The 16083-nt window shown below is 39.3% G+C and overlaps 1 protein-coding gene across 4 annotated transcripts in view; it reads right to left on the reverse strand.

Moving 5' to 3' along the window:
• The window catches only part of exoc1 (exocyst complex component 1), a 118120-nt gene that overhangs the window by 71797 nt on the left and 30240 nt on the right, over positions 1–16083 (reverse strand). For all 4 annotated transcript variants that reach the window (XM_068035068.1, XM_068035077.1, XM_068035046.1 and 1 more), the window contains 4 exons: positions 14127–14257; positions 11052–11211; positions 3244–3431; positions 1787–2014 (listed from right to left, as the gene is read on the reverse strand). In XM_068035068.1, coding sequence (XP_067891169.1) covers positions 1787–2014; positions 3244–3431; positions 11052–11211; positions 14127–14257 — 707 coding nt within the window. The remainder of the gene's footprint in view (positions 1–1786; positions 2015–3243; positions 3432–11051; positions 11212–14126; positions 14258–16083) is intronic.

The raw sequence follows: 16083 nt of genomic DNA on the forward strand, positions 1-16083 counted from the left end.
TCACCTCTTAATCTTCCATAATCAAAGACATACCTAATCTGTCCAACTTGTTCTCATAATTTAACCCTTTTAGCTCTGGTATCATTCTAGTGAAATGATCAGACATGGTTTTGTGCAGCTATCCTGACCCCTCCCAAAAAAAATCTCATCTACCTCCCTGCTTTCCCATGAGTGGAAGAGTAGTCTCTAGTTGACAAGCTGCAGTCTGAATTTATATAGGCAGCAGGAACAATGTACTCCTTATGAGCAGCATGGTGTACAGCAAAACCCACCATAAAATTTGAGAGTGCATCCTCCGAACCACAGCATGGACACATGCCATATCTCATTATGCAATGCTTCTACCGGTTGGAGATGAGAAGCATAAGACACAGTTGCTTGCTTGCCTCTATGCAACCCAATCATGGTAAACACTGAGCTCTGGATATAGGAGCCTGCCTCTGGTTAATGCCTTCTGGAAGCTGGTTTCCCTAAACGTGTCAGCCTGGCTCAGTGGATAGCACTTTCGCCCGAGTCCAAAGGTTGTAGGTTTAAGCCCCATTCCAGAGACTTGAGCTCAAAAATCTAGATTGACACTCCAGTGCAATACTGAGGGTTTGCTGCACTGCGGAGGTGCCGTCTTTTGGATGAGATGTTAAACCGAGGCCCTGCCTGTCCTCAGGTGGATCTAAAAGATCCCATGGTACTATTTCTAAGAGCGGGGGGAGGTACTCCAGTGTCTTGACCAATATTTATCCTTCTTCAATAAATATTAAAAACAAATTATTAGGTCATTATCACATTGCTGTTTGTGGGATCTTGCTGTGCTCAAATTGGCTGCTGCATTCCCTACATTACTACAGTGACTATACTTCAAAAGTACTTCATTGCCCGTAAAGCACCTTGCAATGTCCTGAGGTCATGAAAAGCGCTATATAAATGCAGGTCTTTTTTATTTCAGTGTTTCTTCAATGGCTATACAAGTCCCCTGCTCTTTGATATACTGCCATGGGATCTTTTACATCAACCTGAGAAAGCAGACCGGGCCTCGGTTTATCATCTCAGTGATAAGACGGCACCTCCGCAGTGCAGCAAACCCTCAGTATTGCACTGGAGTGTCAGCCTAGATTTTTGAACACTCATCTCTGGTGTAGGATTTGAATCCAAAACCTTCCGACTTAGACGTGAGAGTGCTGCCAACTGAGCCACATTTGGTAATGGTAATATGAAAATAAGGACAGAATATATGACTTTACAAAGAAGAACTAAATTCTACATGCACACCCTGGTTCAATTATCCCTCTGTAACCTTGCTTCGCTTGAAGTTTACACTTGCTCTTGGTCTATATGTAACACTGTAGAAGACTGAGTTATAATCCACTAAAAATTTTAATCTAAGCATATCGTCTGCCAATTTTTTCTATTAAAATTTCATATGTCCACAATTATAATGGAAACTGCCTGTGAAAACGTGTCACATTGTAATTATACATTCCCTCCAATATAGCTGTTGTAGCATCACCACTGGAAGTAAGATGTTATCATAGTATGACAAGTTTACATAGGCAGCTTTCATTATGCATGTTATAGGAATTTATAACGCAATTACATAAAAATAAGGTCAAAACGTAAAAATGTATGACTTTACAAACTGGTGTAAATATCATCTGGCTTCTAATCCTGTCAGGAATTCACTTAGTCTTGACTCCTTAACTACAATGCCATGGGTGACTGACTAGCATGCACATCTTAAGTACATGGTTTCAAATTCTATAGCAAAAGTAGGGAGAAAGAATATCTCACATACCACTAGAAATTCAATTTCCTCCAGCAGCTTCATATTGTTAGTGTTACTGAGCTGTATGAGGTCATTGCTTTGGGAGATGTGGTCCATCTGTTCCTTTACACTCTGCAGCATCTCTTCATAGCTGCTCAATTTATGCTCAATCTCATCCACTTCTTTAAGTGCTTCATCCAGCAGCTGCATTAGAATGTTCACCTGCTTTTCTGAAGCCATAATCGATTGGATGTTGGCCTGAAGACGAGACAATTTCCATGTTAGACAAAGTATAATATGCCAGTGTTACTTATTTGGATCGTTTTAAACCACTTAGCGTAGATTATTTTAGCTCTTATTTCATAAATCATTCTCACTGGTGAGTCCCAGTTCCCCAAACCTTTGATCTATCTTTCTCTTCAAATCTGGTTAAGCTTTCAGTAATCCATGGAAACAAAAAGCAAGCACTGTTCAGTAAATACTTTTAGGTATTGCTCTATTTTATACCTCTAAGATCCCATTTCTACCTTTGACAATGGTAGAGAATCACATTGGATGTGATCTAATATTTAAAATATGAAGCAAATAAATAAAAATGTGAATATAAGTGACATAATAGTTATAATAACTACAAATATTTTAACTATCTCCGAGAGTAGATTAAACAACAAAAGAGATTGAAACTTTCAGATCTAATTTAATCTTTCATAAATTACTTTTAATACACAGTTTAAAATTTCTGGAAGAAAGGAGAAACTGCCTGAACTTTTTCAAACTGTCACTGGTTGCTTTGCTGCAATTTCAAGCACCGTCTTTCTCATGACTTTTCAACTGCCTTGATTCAAACAAAACAGTCTCATACATCCCCGAGAAGTTACCGAGGCATCCTGGATTTTATATATCTGCCAAAGGAGAAAATGGGGACGCCCCAATGGGAAATCCCTGCCACAAAAATGTGCTGGCAAGATCTTCCTCTGGCTGCATAGAGAGCAGACAACCATGGCCATTGCAGCATATTTAAATAATGGCAGGTGGGCAGGGTTTGCCAAAGGGCCACATCTACCTCTTCGACCACTCAGTGGTTTCTGGCAGAGGGGAACACCTCAGCGAGAGCACTGCTATGGAGCTCCATTGTTGAAGGCCAGAAGGCATCCATATTAGCTCAAAGAGAAGTGCTTAAACTTGATAACTTAAACATTTAAGAGCTGGCTATTAAGGCCTCTGCACAATGACTACTGAACTTTAAAGGAGCAACCAAACCAACTTTTGTCACAGCCAGTAATCAACATCATACTTTAGTCATGCAAAATGACTGAACTGTCCAAAAATTAAGCAAATATGTTTTATAATTTATCAGATATCAAATATATAGGCATAACATGAACATGTTGTAGTCACTTAATTTCAGAACAACCCATCTTTCCGATATGGAAAACTGGCCCATACAGCAGATGATTAGAGTAATTTTTTCATATTCTAATACTCACCCCATCCAGCACCTGCAATTCTCGAGATAGTTTTTCTGCAAACGCTTCAGCATTTGAGACAGCATATTCACAACCATCCATCATTATCTCAATATCCTGTTCTTCTCTTGCATTCAACTCCTGGTATTCATCCAAAGATTCTTCATCTCCACCAGCCACACTCTGATTTTCACCACTCGGAACAGACTCTGGAGAAATTGGTAAAATGCTGTTTGATTAAACTTCATAATGTTACAGTATGATTAAAATTTATATAATTTGACAGCAAAGTACAAATCATTTGAAGATATTTGATGCCTTTAAAGTCACATTGAAAAAGATAGTCCAGAACTTGTAATATTTAAATGAAGTGAAAAAAACAATTTTAAAATGACTTATTAGTTACTGGCTGCACAGAAAATAAGAGTTGTCTGGCAGCTCTCCTTGTGTGCGTTTTTTAAGCAAGGTGGTAGTTTTGTGTTTATATTTAATAGATAAATACTATGGCGAATCATAGCTAAGTTTTCAAACATCGATTATGATTGATGATTTTCATGAACATTACAGATTTTATAAATGTACTTAACATGTTTAAAGAAGTAATGCAGATCCTATGTATTTGATGAATTAACTCTATCAAGTATGCAACTATCCTGATGGCTGAGTATATTCAGTGCTGTTGAGTCATGCAGGCCAGTAAAGTCCCTCACATCATCCTGGTCAGTACTGGGTTAGCCAATCTCAGCTGCAGCAATGGTGGAGGAGGGGGACAACAGTTGGCTTCAATATCCCTAGTTCAGTTACCAGGAATGACAACCAGGGTTTCCAGACCTGGCTGCTATGGAAGAACTTCGACTGAAAGTATATGGGTTCAGGCTCAGCTGCAATATTCCCCGTGATGGAAATATCTTGCTGACAATCACCGTCAAGGCTCACAGATGCAGAATGGTAACTTCAGCAAAGTACTTGAGGGTTACCAAAACATGTGAACCATACCCCAGGTTTGAGAGTTAACTACTGATTAAGAATAGGACCAAGGAGCAGCTCCTGAAACAGAATGTAATATTCTGCAGCTACTATTACTAACATGATGCAATTTTCAAAGTAGTACATATAAATTTCCTACTAATTCAATTGAGAGGAGGAAATCATACTGCTACTTATTCCACATCCCATCTTATTACTACTTATTGCAATATCCATAGGCATACTAAGTTATAATGCAGAAAATTTAAAGTAACTATATTTGTTTTCCTTCAATACAACAGACTAATAGCTGTTTTAATATTCAAAAGTATTACATTAGCATTTTTTCTGGACAGATTTGCATCCAAAGTTCCACTTTAACCCGTAAAATAACTGATCATTCCAAAACATTACCTTTGTTATTCAGTTAACAGACTTGGTAACATGCTAAATAGGACTAGAAACCTAGCATGACTGAAAATGATCACATTTTCTGAAGGTATCTCTCATTAAACAGCTATGAGTTTGAATGTATGGTAATACATGTTTAAGCAAATATCTTCTAGTTGAACAGAAGGTATGCTTTATTCAACATCTTTTATAATGTTTAGCAATAGATCCTTAATGAATATGTGAAACACATTGTACACAATGCAGATGATACTCAGCAGCATGATAAACATGAATGAAATGCGAGAATGTTGCTTATTCCAGGGATAATGTTAATTTTTTTAAATTTGTTCATGGGATGGAGATGTCACTGGCTAGGCCAGCATTTATTGCCCATTCCTAGTTGCCCTTGAACTGACTGGCCAGTTCAAAGAGCATAAGTGCTCTAGATTTCTGTACATTTCTACATTAGAATATTAATCACATGCACAATTCATGGCAGGAAAAGTGTGTGGACTTTAAAAAGCACTGGGTTCAATAATCCAGTTTTGCAGAATTCATGAAGGCCTATTGAAAGAAAACTAAAAGCAGTTTACAATATAATGGGATCACATTGTACTCAGGCGTCCAAATAAGTGATCAAATTATAATGAGGGTTAAAAACCCAAAATAACGATCACAAGAAACCAAGCTTGGTTGTGGACTTCTGTGTACTAGGAATAAGGAAATTTTCCCATATACAGTGCAAATAACTTTTGCTTCAAAATAGAAAGATCATACTTTAAATTCCTTCTTTTTTGAAGAACCATTATTAATTCACAATTCCTGATGAAACTATTTTTAAAAGGTAATGAAAAGGGCTAGAGTAGATGAATCATCATCTAATGAATATTTTTGGGGAAAAAAATTTACAAGGTGTTCAGATAAAATCTTGAATCTAGTCTAGATTTTTCTTTCAAATAAAAGGACCCTCGCTCCATCTTACTAACAGCTACGAAGAAAGTTAATGCTTAAAACATAATGGCCACAGCAAAGTATGAGATTCAGTAAAATTAGTGTTCAAAAATTTAAGTTCAGAAAATTTGCTAAAACGGCAAGTGAAAATACTATGTCGGTTTGCTGCTATAAGATTTAAATACATCATAGTCTTGCACTTCGAACCATAGGACCATAGAAAAGATATGGCACAGAAAGAGGTCATTCAGCCCACTGTGTCTGCGCCGACTGAAAAAGCTAGCCACCCAATCTAATCCCACCTTCCAGCACCTGGTCCGTAGCCTTGCAGGTTACAGCACTTCAGGTGTTGAGTTGAGGGTTTCTGCCTCCACCACTGAAACGGGCAGCAAATTCCAAAAACCCACCGCCGTCTGGATGAAAAAGTTTTTCTTATGTCCCCTCTAATCCTTCTACCAATCACTGTAAATCTGTGCCCCTGGTAATTGACCTCTCCGCTAGGGGAAACAGGTCCTTCCTGTCTATTCTATCTACGCCCCTCATAATTTTGTACACCTCAATTAAGTCACCCCTCAGCCTCCTCTGTTCTAAGGAAAACAACACTAGTCTATCCAATCTTTCCTCAAAGCTGCAATTTTCAAGCCCTGGCAATATTCTCGTAAATCTGCTCTGTACTCTCTCCAGAGCACTTAAGTCCTTCCAGTAATGTGGTGACCAGAACTGTATGCAATAGCTGTGGCCTAACCAGTGTTTTACACAGTTCCAGCATTACATCAAAATAAAAACAAAATACTGCGGATGCTGGAAATCTGAAATAAAAACAAGAACTGCCGATGAAGGGTCACTGACCCGAAACGTTAACTCTGCTTCTCTTTCCACAGATGCTGCCAGACCTGCTGAGTGGTTCCAGCATTTCTTGTTTTTATTCCAGCATTACATCCCTGCTTTTGCATTCTATACACTTTCCCTTTTGCCTTGGAGAAATAAAGAAAAGCTTTCCTGCAAGATGACACATGATACTTATTTTTAACAGAAAATTAAATTAGGGCTTTGGATTGGAAAATATTTGTTGTATGTAGCACTGATTTCAATATTATCTTTTCACAGAGTGGAAGTGGCAATAATTTGTTACAATTTTACCATTTATGGCACATGGATATACAAATACTATTATTCTTAAAGGAAAATGAATTGATTTTAGTTTTTGGATACAGAAAGTAATTGTTGGGTGAAAGCATCTCATTATGGTCACTACCATAAATTATACGGTAAGAAAATCAGTTGCACGAAAACACAATTACACACATTTCAAGTAATGCAGACTGCCAAGGTCATTCAATAGGAGTGATAACTGTTCACTTTGGATTAAAAATGCAGCTTATTTTGATTGTTCTCTTAAGAAATAAACAAGCTTCCCAATATTTAATAGGTTTGTAATCTGGGTCAGATTTGCCAATTATCATTATAATCCCCAAACTGCAGTGAAGCTGGGTTCCAACAGAATTGGAACCACATAAATCTGGCATTTGCATGTACTTCCTGTCTATATCATTTGACATACTTCTGTGTCAACTTTGTCCCATTATAAATTCCTATGTTTGCATTAATGGGTCTTGCCTAAGCAGATTTGCTGCATAATCTGGCCACTGGTTTTCTGAAAAGAAAATCAACATTTTTTCCTCAGTGCCAAATTTCTACTGTCCAAAACAAGAGGTTAAACAAAACTTCAAAAAAAAATTCAAATGTTATTTTAAAAAATCTGCATCAACATGTGTCCACTAGCCAAAAGTGTGTACACCAATTACACATCTGTTGTAGTTCTTGTTATATACTTTATAATCATCACAAACTGTATTAAGTGAAAAGAGAATGAGAACCTGGACTCCAACACCAATCTTATTGGCCTCCTTCTGAACTCTGTGCTCTCTTCCTCTATCACCTCAAACAGTCTTTAGCCCTTTTTTCCTAAAAAATAAAATCAGGTCCCTTTGGTGCCGAGCCCATCCAATCTTACAGCCAATCTTTTCTCCCGTTGTCACCCCAGGCTTCAGCCTCTTCTCAACAGGCCTTGGTATTCTCTGCTACACCCACTGTGGCACCTGGTGCCAGTTCTCCAAGAGCTCGAGTAACCTAGCTCATATCCTGCCCTCAGTGACCATTCTGTTCAGCTCATTATCCTGTACATGTTCTCTCCTGCCCCTCATGTCAAATCAGATCAATGCTGACCTGCTCTGTACTGCCTTTGAATATGTTTGTTCTCTAACCAACAAAGATCTTGCCAGCCACAACCTCATGGCAAAAAATCAATTGACATCTCTTCTACATCACTCGCCTTCTGCTCTCTTTATCACCTCCCTATCCATTGCAGGTTCCAATTCTTGCTGACATTGTTAATGGCTTCCTCTTACCTTCAAAATCACTTTCACCACACCATTCCTCAACAGCTCACTATTAACAGTCCATTCCATTTAGCTGTTGCCCAATAGGTAACCTTCCAAGTGTATTGTTACTTCCTAATTACATGCTTATTGTTCCCTTGGTTCTCTGTTCAAATACCTTGCCTGTTTTCTATGCTAACCACAGCACCAAAGCCACCCTGGTCAGTCACCAATGAAATGCTTTGTGACTGTGACAAAATTTTATCCCTCTTTGTTCTCCTTGCAGTGTTCAACACAGTCGATCATATTGTCCACCTCTACTGTTTCTGTTTGACAGAGAGCTGCTCTACTCGCTTCTTTATGGCTCTAGAGTCAATGAGGGCACAGAAAGCAGCCATTCGGCCCATCAAGTCCATGCCGGCTCTCCATGGAGCTATGTAGTCAGTCCCACACCCCCGCTCGATCCCCATAGCCCTGCCAGTTTATTTCCTTCTAGGTCTTCCTGTTTCATATATTTATCCACATTGCGTTAAAGGATGCAATATTGTCTGCCTCAACCATTCCCTGTGGCAAAGCCATGCACAAACAACCCTTTGTGTAAACAAATTTCTCCTAACCCCTCTAAGTGGCAACTTAAAATTGATGGCCCCTCATCATTGACTCTCAAATCAGAGAAAATTGCTTTTCCTTATTCACTCTACCAATGACTTCATAGGTTTCCTTTTAGCCTTCTCTGCTCAAGTTGAAACAGTCACAGTTTCTCGTTTCTCCTCATAATTAAGTTTGCCATCCCAGCTCAACCTTGGTGAATCAACGTATACGCTGTCTATGGTTTTAATGACCTTTCTAATAATGGAGTACCCAAAACACACAGTAGCATTAACAAATTTATTAGCTCCATCATTATGCCTAAAGTGGATTCCACCAACACTTGCTGTGACCTCCATAAATTGCAAATCATTTAAAACTTTACTGTTGCATCCTATCCCACATTAAGTCCACTTGGTCATCTCTACTATCCTCACTGGCCTTCATTGGCTCTCCATCCTCAAACTGATTGAACTGTAAATTTTCATCCTTGTCTATAAATTTCCACACAGTTCCACCTTTCCTTATCTCTGCAACTGCCTCCAGCCGTGTGTTTCCTTGTGTATCTCTGATTTGGCTTCTGCACATCTCGTCACCCTCTTTCCCAACTTCAGTGGCACAGCCTATAGCTGGCGCAGCTCTACTGCCTCTAACACACTTTGCAAACTGCGCTGCCTCCTATTTCAAAATACATCTCTTCAACTATGCTTTCAGTCACCTCTCCTGACACTTCGAGATACTCATCTGTGAGCACCGCTCTACATTAAGGCAAGTTATTGTTCCCTCCAAGCCATGAAAACCTCCATGCCACAGAAGTCAGCACACATAGATGGCCTGCAATCCAATGGATGAGCATGAAGTAGTCCAGTGAAAACCCCAGCAATCAGCTTTTGACTGGCAATTAATCAAAAACTAAAATTTTAAGTTATGAAACAAAGTCCTCAAAAGAAAAGTTGTAGCCTTTAGTTGCATTCTTAAAACAGAATGGATGTATTCTTACGACGTCATCCAAAATAATGTGCAGAGGCACCCACTTACTAACAATGCTGCAATCTGTTTTCAGAATCAAAACACCAAAAACTCAGGAAGCAGGCAAATATTATGCAGAAATTGAGAGAAAATGCTGGAAATACACAACAGATTCATCAGCATCTGAAAAGATAGGTTAACATTTCTGGTAGAGACAATATATGAGAAGTAAAAAAAAGGATGCAAGAGAGCTTCTTTACACACCTGACCAAAACATAAAAATGAGGGAAAAGGAAAGAACAGGTGAACAATCCTTTTCACCTTGTGATTTTTAATTTAAATTATGTTTTAGGAAATAAAATCAGATTCATGATTCTAAGGATTAATTCCCAAAGATCCAGTTTTTTAAAAACTTGAAAGAAATAAAAAGGCTGGCACCCTTGCAAAAATGGGGTCCAAGTATTTTAATGAGCACTCTGAAAGGTAATGGTCCATCCATAAAAACGGCAAATCATATTTATCACATAATGCAGAGGTCTTTAGTCCATTTCAACACTTCCTACTGATACTCACACATGCAATATCAGAAAGGCTCCCTTTTCAGTCTGAACAGCAGAGGTTCGGCTCAACAGGCGATTGCATGTGAAGTGCTCGGGGATGTTTTGAAGCCGTGAAATGTACTATATAAAGGCAAGGTCTTTATTTTCTTTATCTGAACCCCTCTACTGCACTAGATAAGGTGGCACATCAATTACAGAAATACACCAGAAAGACAAAAGTAAGAAAAATGTTACCAACCTTCTGTAACTTTAGGAAGTTCTTTGCAGAGGAAGAATAGAGAAAGAGGATTAAAGGAAGGTAAGCAAAGAAACATTACAGCAACAGATAGCAATATAGATTACAAAAGGTACCATGTTACAGCGAGTTTTCTAACATAGCCGGGTCTGCCACTTCTGCGACCACAATGGGTTTTCAAGTAGTGGCATTGCAATAGAAGTCATCGTTTTCAATGATTCAAAATTTAGAAACCAAAAATAGGTATTTACAGAAGTGAAAGCACTGAAGACTAGCCATTAAAATATCTATTCACAAAGCACTGTACAAATCCAAATTTTATGTGTAGCAAAGCTATACTGTGCATTCTATAAAGGACAACAGATTAAATGCACAAACAGTGAAATGGCATAAAATAGTGTAATGTTAAACTGGACTTCATGTAAAGCAATCACCAGCATAAACAAAGACTATATTCCAATATTGTAATGGATCTGTAGTCCAGACCTGTAGAAAAAGCCCAATATTAAATCATGCCATCATTATTCATCACATGAATATTTGTGATAACTTTGCTCAGCTGCCAATTATATTGCATTTAAATACTATGAGCTGGAAGGATAAGAGGAGCTGGAAAAAGATGTATACACAAGAATAAGCTGTGTAAGAAAAAGTCTGGAAGGAATTTTTTAGTATACATACTGACTGGCAAATCATCACAATAATTTAACACAAATAGGAAATTTATTTGGAAACTTTCTTTGCACGAAGTGAAACCAGCAACTTCTGTAAAAGTTCACTAGGTCTTACCTTCCAATAACTGTGAGCTGACATTGACAAACTCAATCTTCTTTCTAAGGTACCGCTGATTAAGTTTCCAAATACAGGAAATAAAAGCATTTTTCTCTGCTGTGCTGCTGGCAACCCACTTGTAAACTTTTTCAAAGTGCAAATCGAACTCTGGATTCTCCTGTAAACATGGACAATACAAATCCACTTAGTTACAGTGCTGAATTTTAGAAAAACATTTGAGGTGATGAAGTGGTTAGGTTGGGCTGCAGTTTGTTATTGATGGTACATTTCAAACTCCTATGCACAGTTTAACTGTGTACTCAAATTAATAATACCAGTGTACTCAAAGCAGTTAAGTTATTTGCTGCATTTGAATCTTGGTATACATCTAATTGGTTCTTTCCTGTCAATATTGGGATGGGTGAACCAGGCTGTTAACAACCTCATCATCCTACTGGACCCCAAGCTCAGCTTCCGACCAGATATTCTTTCCATCACCAAAATGAACTACTTCTACTGCCATAACCTTTCCTGTCCCCAACATGATGCTGCAATTCTATCCATGCCTTTACCATCTCCAGACTTGACTCTTCCAATGCTCTCCGAGCCAGCCTCCAACTTCTGTCAACTTCAGATCATCTTAAACTCTGATACTTGTATTTTATCCTGCATTAAGTCCTGTTTCTGTTTTCAGCTTGCTCCTGTTTTCACTGACCTACATTGAGGTCTTGGAAGACTGGTAGCCAAATTCAAAATTCTCATATTTAAATCTGCTCATGATCTATCTCCTCCCCATCTGTGTATCCTTCTCTAGCCTCTAACTGTTCCCTCCACCTCCCTCCCCAACCTCACCATTCCTGATATAAAAACAGAAAGTGCTGGAAATACTCAGCAGGTCTGGCAGCATCTGTGGAGAGAGAAACAGCATTAATGTTTCAGGTCTGTGATCTTTCATCAGAACCCCAACCTCACCATTCCTGATTCTAGCTCCTCGTGCACTTTTGTCCCACCAGTGGGAATTGCTCCTATACTTGCCTAGGTCCTATGCTCTGGAAGTCCCTCACTAAATTTCTCTGCCCCTCCATCTCCTCCTTTAAGACCTGACTAAAAAAAACCTGCCTTTTGAGTAAGCTTTTGCTTATCCTTCCTAAAATCTCCTTTCTTGGCTTGGTGCCGGTTTTTTAAATTACAGTGGCGCAGGGGTTAGCACCATAGCCTCACAGCTCCAGCGACCCGGGTTCGGTTCTGGGTACTGCCTGTGCGGAGTTTGCAAGTTCTCCCTGTGACCGCGTGGGTTTCTGCCGTATGCTCCGGTTTCCTCCCACAGCCAAAGACTTGCAGGTTGATAGATAAATTGGCCATTGTAAATTGCCCCTAGTGTAGGTAGGGGGGTAGGATTGAGGAAAGGTGTGGATGTGGTAGGGAATATGGGATTAATGTAGGATTAGTATAAATGGGTGGTTGATGGTCGGCACAGACTCGGTGGGCCAAAGGGCCTGTTTCAGTGCTGTATCTCTCTATGACTCTATCTGCGAACACACATTAAAGTTGCTATATAAATGTAAGTTGTTATTGATACTGAGCTGTCAACATGAAATGTTAGAAGTGATACTCTTCTTTGCCAAGTGTGCCCCATAATGTGACCAGCTTAAAACATATTTGAGCTGTACCAATTTTTAAGAGTAAAATTCACCAGTTATATTGACGGATTCTCACACGAGAGACACATGGCAAGACTGTATCCACAAGATCTAAATGCAGAAGTTTCTGTCCAATCATCTTTGAGCTGTGACAGTGGTTGCACTGCAAGACGGAGAAAGTCAGCCCAATGATAATCATCATTGTGTTAAAATAAAGGAATGAAATCTTTTGGTTCCACAAATTTCTATCAATACAAATGCTGAAAGAAAAACAAAAGCAGTTTTGGGCTTCTCCATCTCTGCAGCTGCTCATCTAACATCAGCTCCAAACTGTCAGCAAAACATTCCACAGGAAATCCTGATGATATCCTTTCCAGTTCTGGATGCTATTTGCAAGGTTTGAGGTGGGAAATTTCAGTACCGGTTGAGCATTGCTATACTTGCTCAGGAATTATTTTTTCCCAGCAAAGGCATCTCCCAACTAGCATCTAGAATCAGAAAGCTTTTAAGATTTCCTGTGGAGCTGTTTAGCCTACTCACCCTCCCTTTTTTGGGTACTGGTGCATCTTGCTGAGTGTGTAGATTGGTGGAGCTCTGTGGAACAGAGTAAATAAAAAGATTAATATCTCCTATAAGGGAAGGGTTTTTTAAATTTTAGTTAAACTTGCCTTTTTTTGGAGGGAGGAGCAGAGGAGGTGGTATGGAAGTACCTCACATTGAAAACATACCTGCATACTTACTTTCTGCTTCAAATCAATTTTTCTCCATTAGAATTCTATTTTGTATTCTCCTTGTCACTACAAAATTTGCTTTTGCTGATAGGGTGGGGTACTGGACTATGGACTTCCATGCTTACTAAAGCCAATGCTTCACAATTAATTGACAAGATGTGCATTTCCAGGATGCAATTTGGACTCTTGCCTATTTCCCTCTCCCTACTAAACTGTAGACTAGCAAATGCGCAAATGAAATGAGAACAAATTACTCTCAAGTTCTTTGAGTCTGCTAATTTACCTGGTTTCAGAACACTTAATTAAACCTCTAATTCAAACGTTAATGTAGTGAGAGATGTTATGAAACCCAAAATAACTTCTCAACATTTGGGCAGTAGTGACGAGTGGGGAATGGGGTGTGGGAAGAAAAACTAGCTCAGAGTAATGTTAAAAGTCATGTGTTAGAAGAGTTTTGGTCTTCAAATGAAAAGCTGTCATTTATCAAGCAAGCAACCAACCTTGATCAAATAAAATGGTGATAAAAAGTGGTTCCCAAATTTTTCCAGCACAAAGCTCCTGCAGCATTTTAAAATATTTAATATGACTCAATAGGAGACAAAAAAGTGGCAAACTCGGATATCCATGATGACTTCTAATACCATTATTACGGTAATCACTCGGACTGAAATGTTACGTAATTCTCAGTGGCCTCTGAGGCCTTTAGTTGCTTCACTTCATACCTTGTTGGCATCTTTGGCATCAACTACAGCTAAATCTCGCAGTGCCCATGCCGTCTGCCGTTTGTAGAAATCCCCCTTATCCGATTTCTTCACCTTTACAACATTTACTTGGACTGGTCGCTCTGTTGTCACTACAAATATCAAACGTTAAAAAGTTAACAAATTAGGTGTGCACGGAAAACAAATCTGTGAACACCAAAATATTGCTTATTAGTAAAGAGGTTCAAGAAGCATTCTAAAAGACTACTACAGAACTAATGTTAATTTAACTCTTTGGGAAGGTCATACACAAGACATGGCCCACACCCCGATGAGCTTTAATCCATCCCAGTTTCTTTATTCTTGTGCCATCCATTTTTTCATGACATTGCTGTGCAATGCGTTGGCACATTTTCTCCACAAAAGATATAAAATAGGTGCAAGTTTTTGTGGTGCACAACCAAAAGACTCTCCATTTCAGTTATTAAAACTTTGTGGGCCTTGAATACTTGAACAGGCAGAACATCCTGACATGCATTTCGACTAAAGTAGGAGCAATCCTCTTGGTCAATGTGTCAATTAAAGAGACTAAAGCTTCCAATTTGCAAACTTCACAATGGACCCCACAAAGCAGTAGCCACAACAATGGCAAATGTGGTAGAAATGGAAACAGCAGTTGAGTGCAGCAGAAACAACACAATGCCAGAGACAATAGCAGCAAGGACATGAAAAGGCAGCAAAGAAAGCAGTAGGTAGCTTTTGGGGATGGGTCAGAATTGGAGGAATCGCAGACTTCTCAGGGGATTGTGGGGCTTGAGGAGGCGACAGAGATAACCACTGACTCCATCCCTCTCCCTGATAACTGTCTGAGGCTAACCCAGACTGTTGACAATCCTGGTGTCATATTGACCCAGGGATGCACTTCCAACCGCTTACCCATGCCATTACTGACCGCTTATTTTCACCTTCTTAACATTGCCCAACTCTGCCCCGCGTCAAATCATCTGCTGCTGAAACCCTCATTCATGCCTTTGTTACCTCTAGACTTGACTATTCCAACACACTCCTGGCCATCCTCCCATCTCCCTTCATAGATTTAAGCTTATTCAACTCTGCTGCCCATATCCAAACTTGCACCAAGTCCTGTTCACTCATCACTCCTGTGCTCACTGAACTACACTGGTGGCTGGTTAAGCAATGCATTGATTTTAAAATTCACACGTTCATTTTCAAATCCCTCCATGGCCTTGCCCCTCCCTATCTCTGTAAACTCCTCCACCCTACAGCCTTTGAGATATCTGCATTCTTCCAATTCTGGCCTCTTGCACATCCTCGATTTTAATCGCTCCACAAATGGCAGCTGTGCCTCGAGTTGTTGATGCCCGAAATGCTGGAATTCCCTCCCTGAATCTCTTTTCCTTGCTATCTCCTCCTTGAAGATGCTCCTTCAAACCTACTTCTTTCACCAAGCTTTTGGTCACTTCTCCTCCTATCTCCTTATATGACTCGGTGTCAAATTTTGTTTGATAACGCTCCAGCCTTGGAACATTTTACTATGCTAAAGGAGCTGTATAAATGTAAGTTGTTGGCACTAGGACAGGGGCTTTTCATGCTAGGAAACAAACAGTAAAAACGTAACAAAGGTACAGAGTCATTTTGTGGGTGTAACTATAGTACAAGTTTGAGAAGACTAGTAGTAAAGCTTACATTATTGTGTACTCTAACATATGTTAAAATAAAGTATATATACATTTGTAGAAATATAGATGTCAATCAAAACTGCAATAGGATCACAAAGTTCCGAAGAAGGGTCACTGACCCGAAACGTTAACTCTGCTTCTCTTTCCACAGATGCTGCCAGACCTGCTGAGTGATTCCAGCATTTCTTGTTTTTGTCACAAATGAGAGGTTGAGTTGTATTGCACTACATAACAGATTGTCTGGATAAAATAAAGCTGATGTAACAAGAACCCACTGA

Source organism: Heterodontus francisci, chromosome 1 (assembly GCF_036365525.1).
Source record: "Heterodontus francisci isolate sHetFra1 chromosome 1, sHetFra1.hap1, whole genome shotgun sequence".
In the NCBI taxonomy this organism is placed as follows: Eukaryota; Metazoa; Chordata; class Chondrichthyes; order Heterodontiformes; family Heterodontidae; genus Heterodontus; species Heterodontus francisci.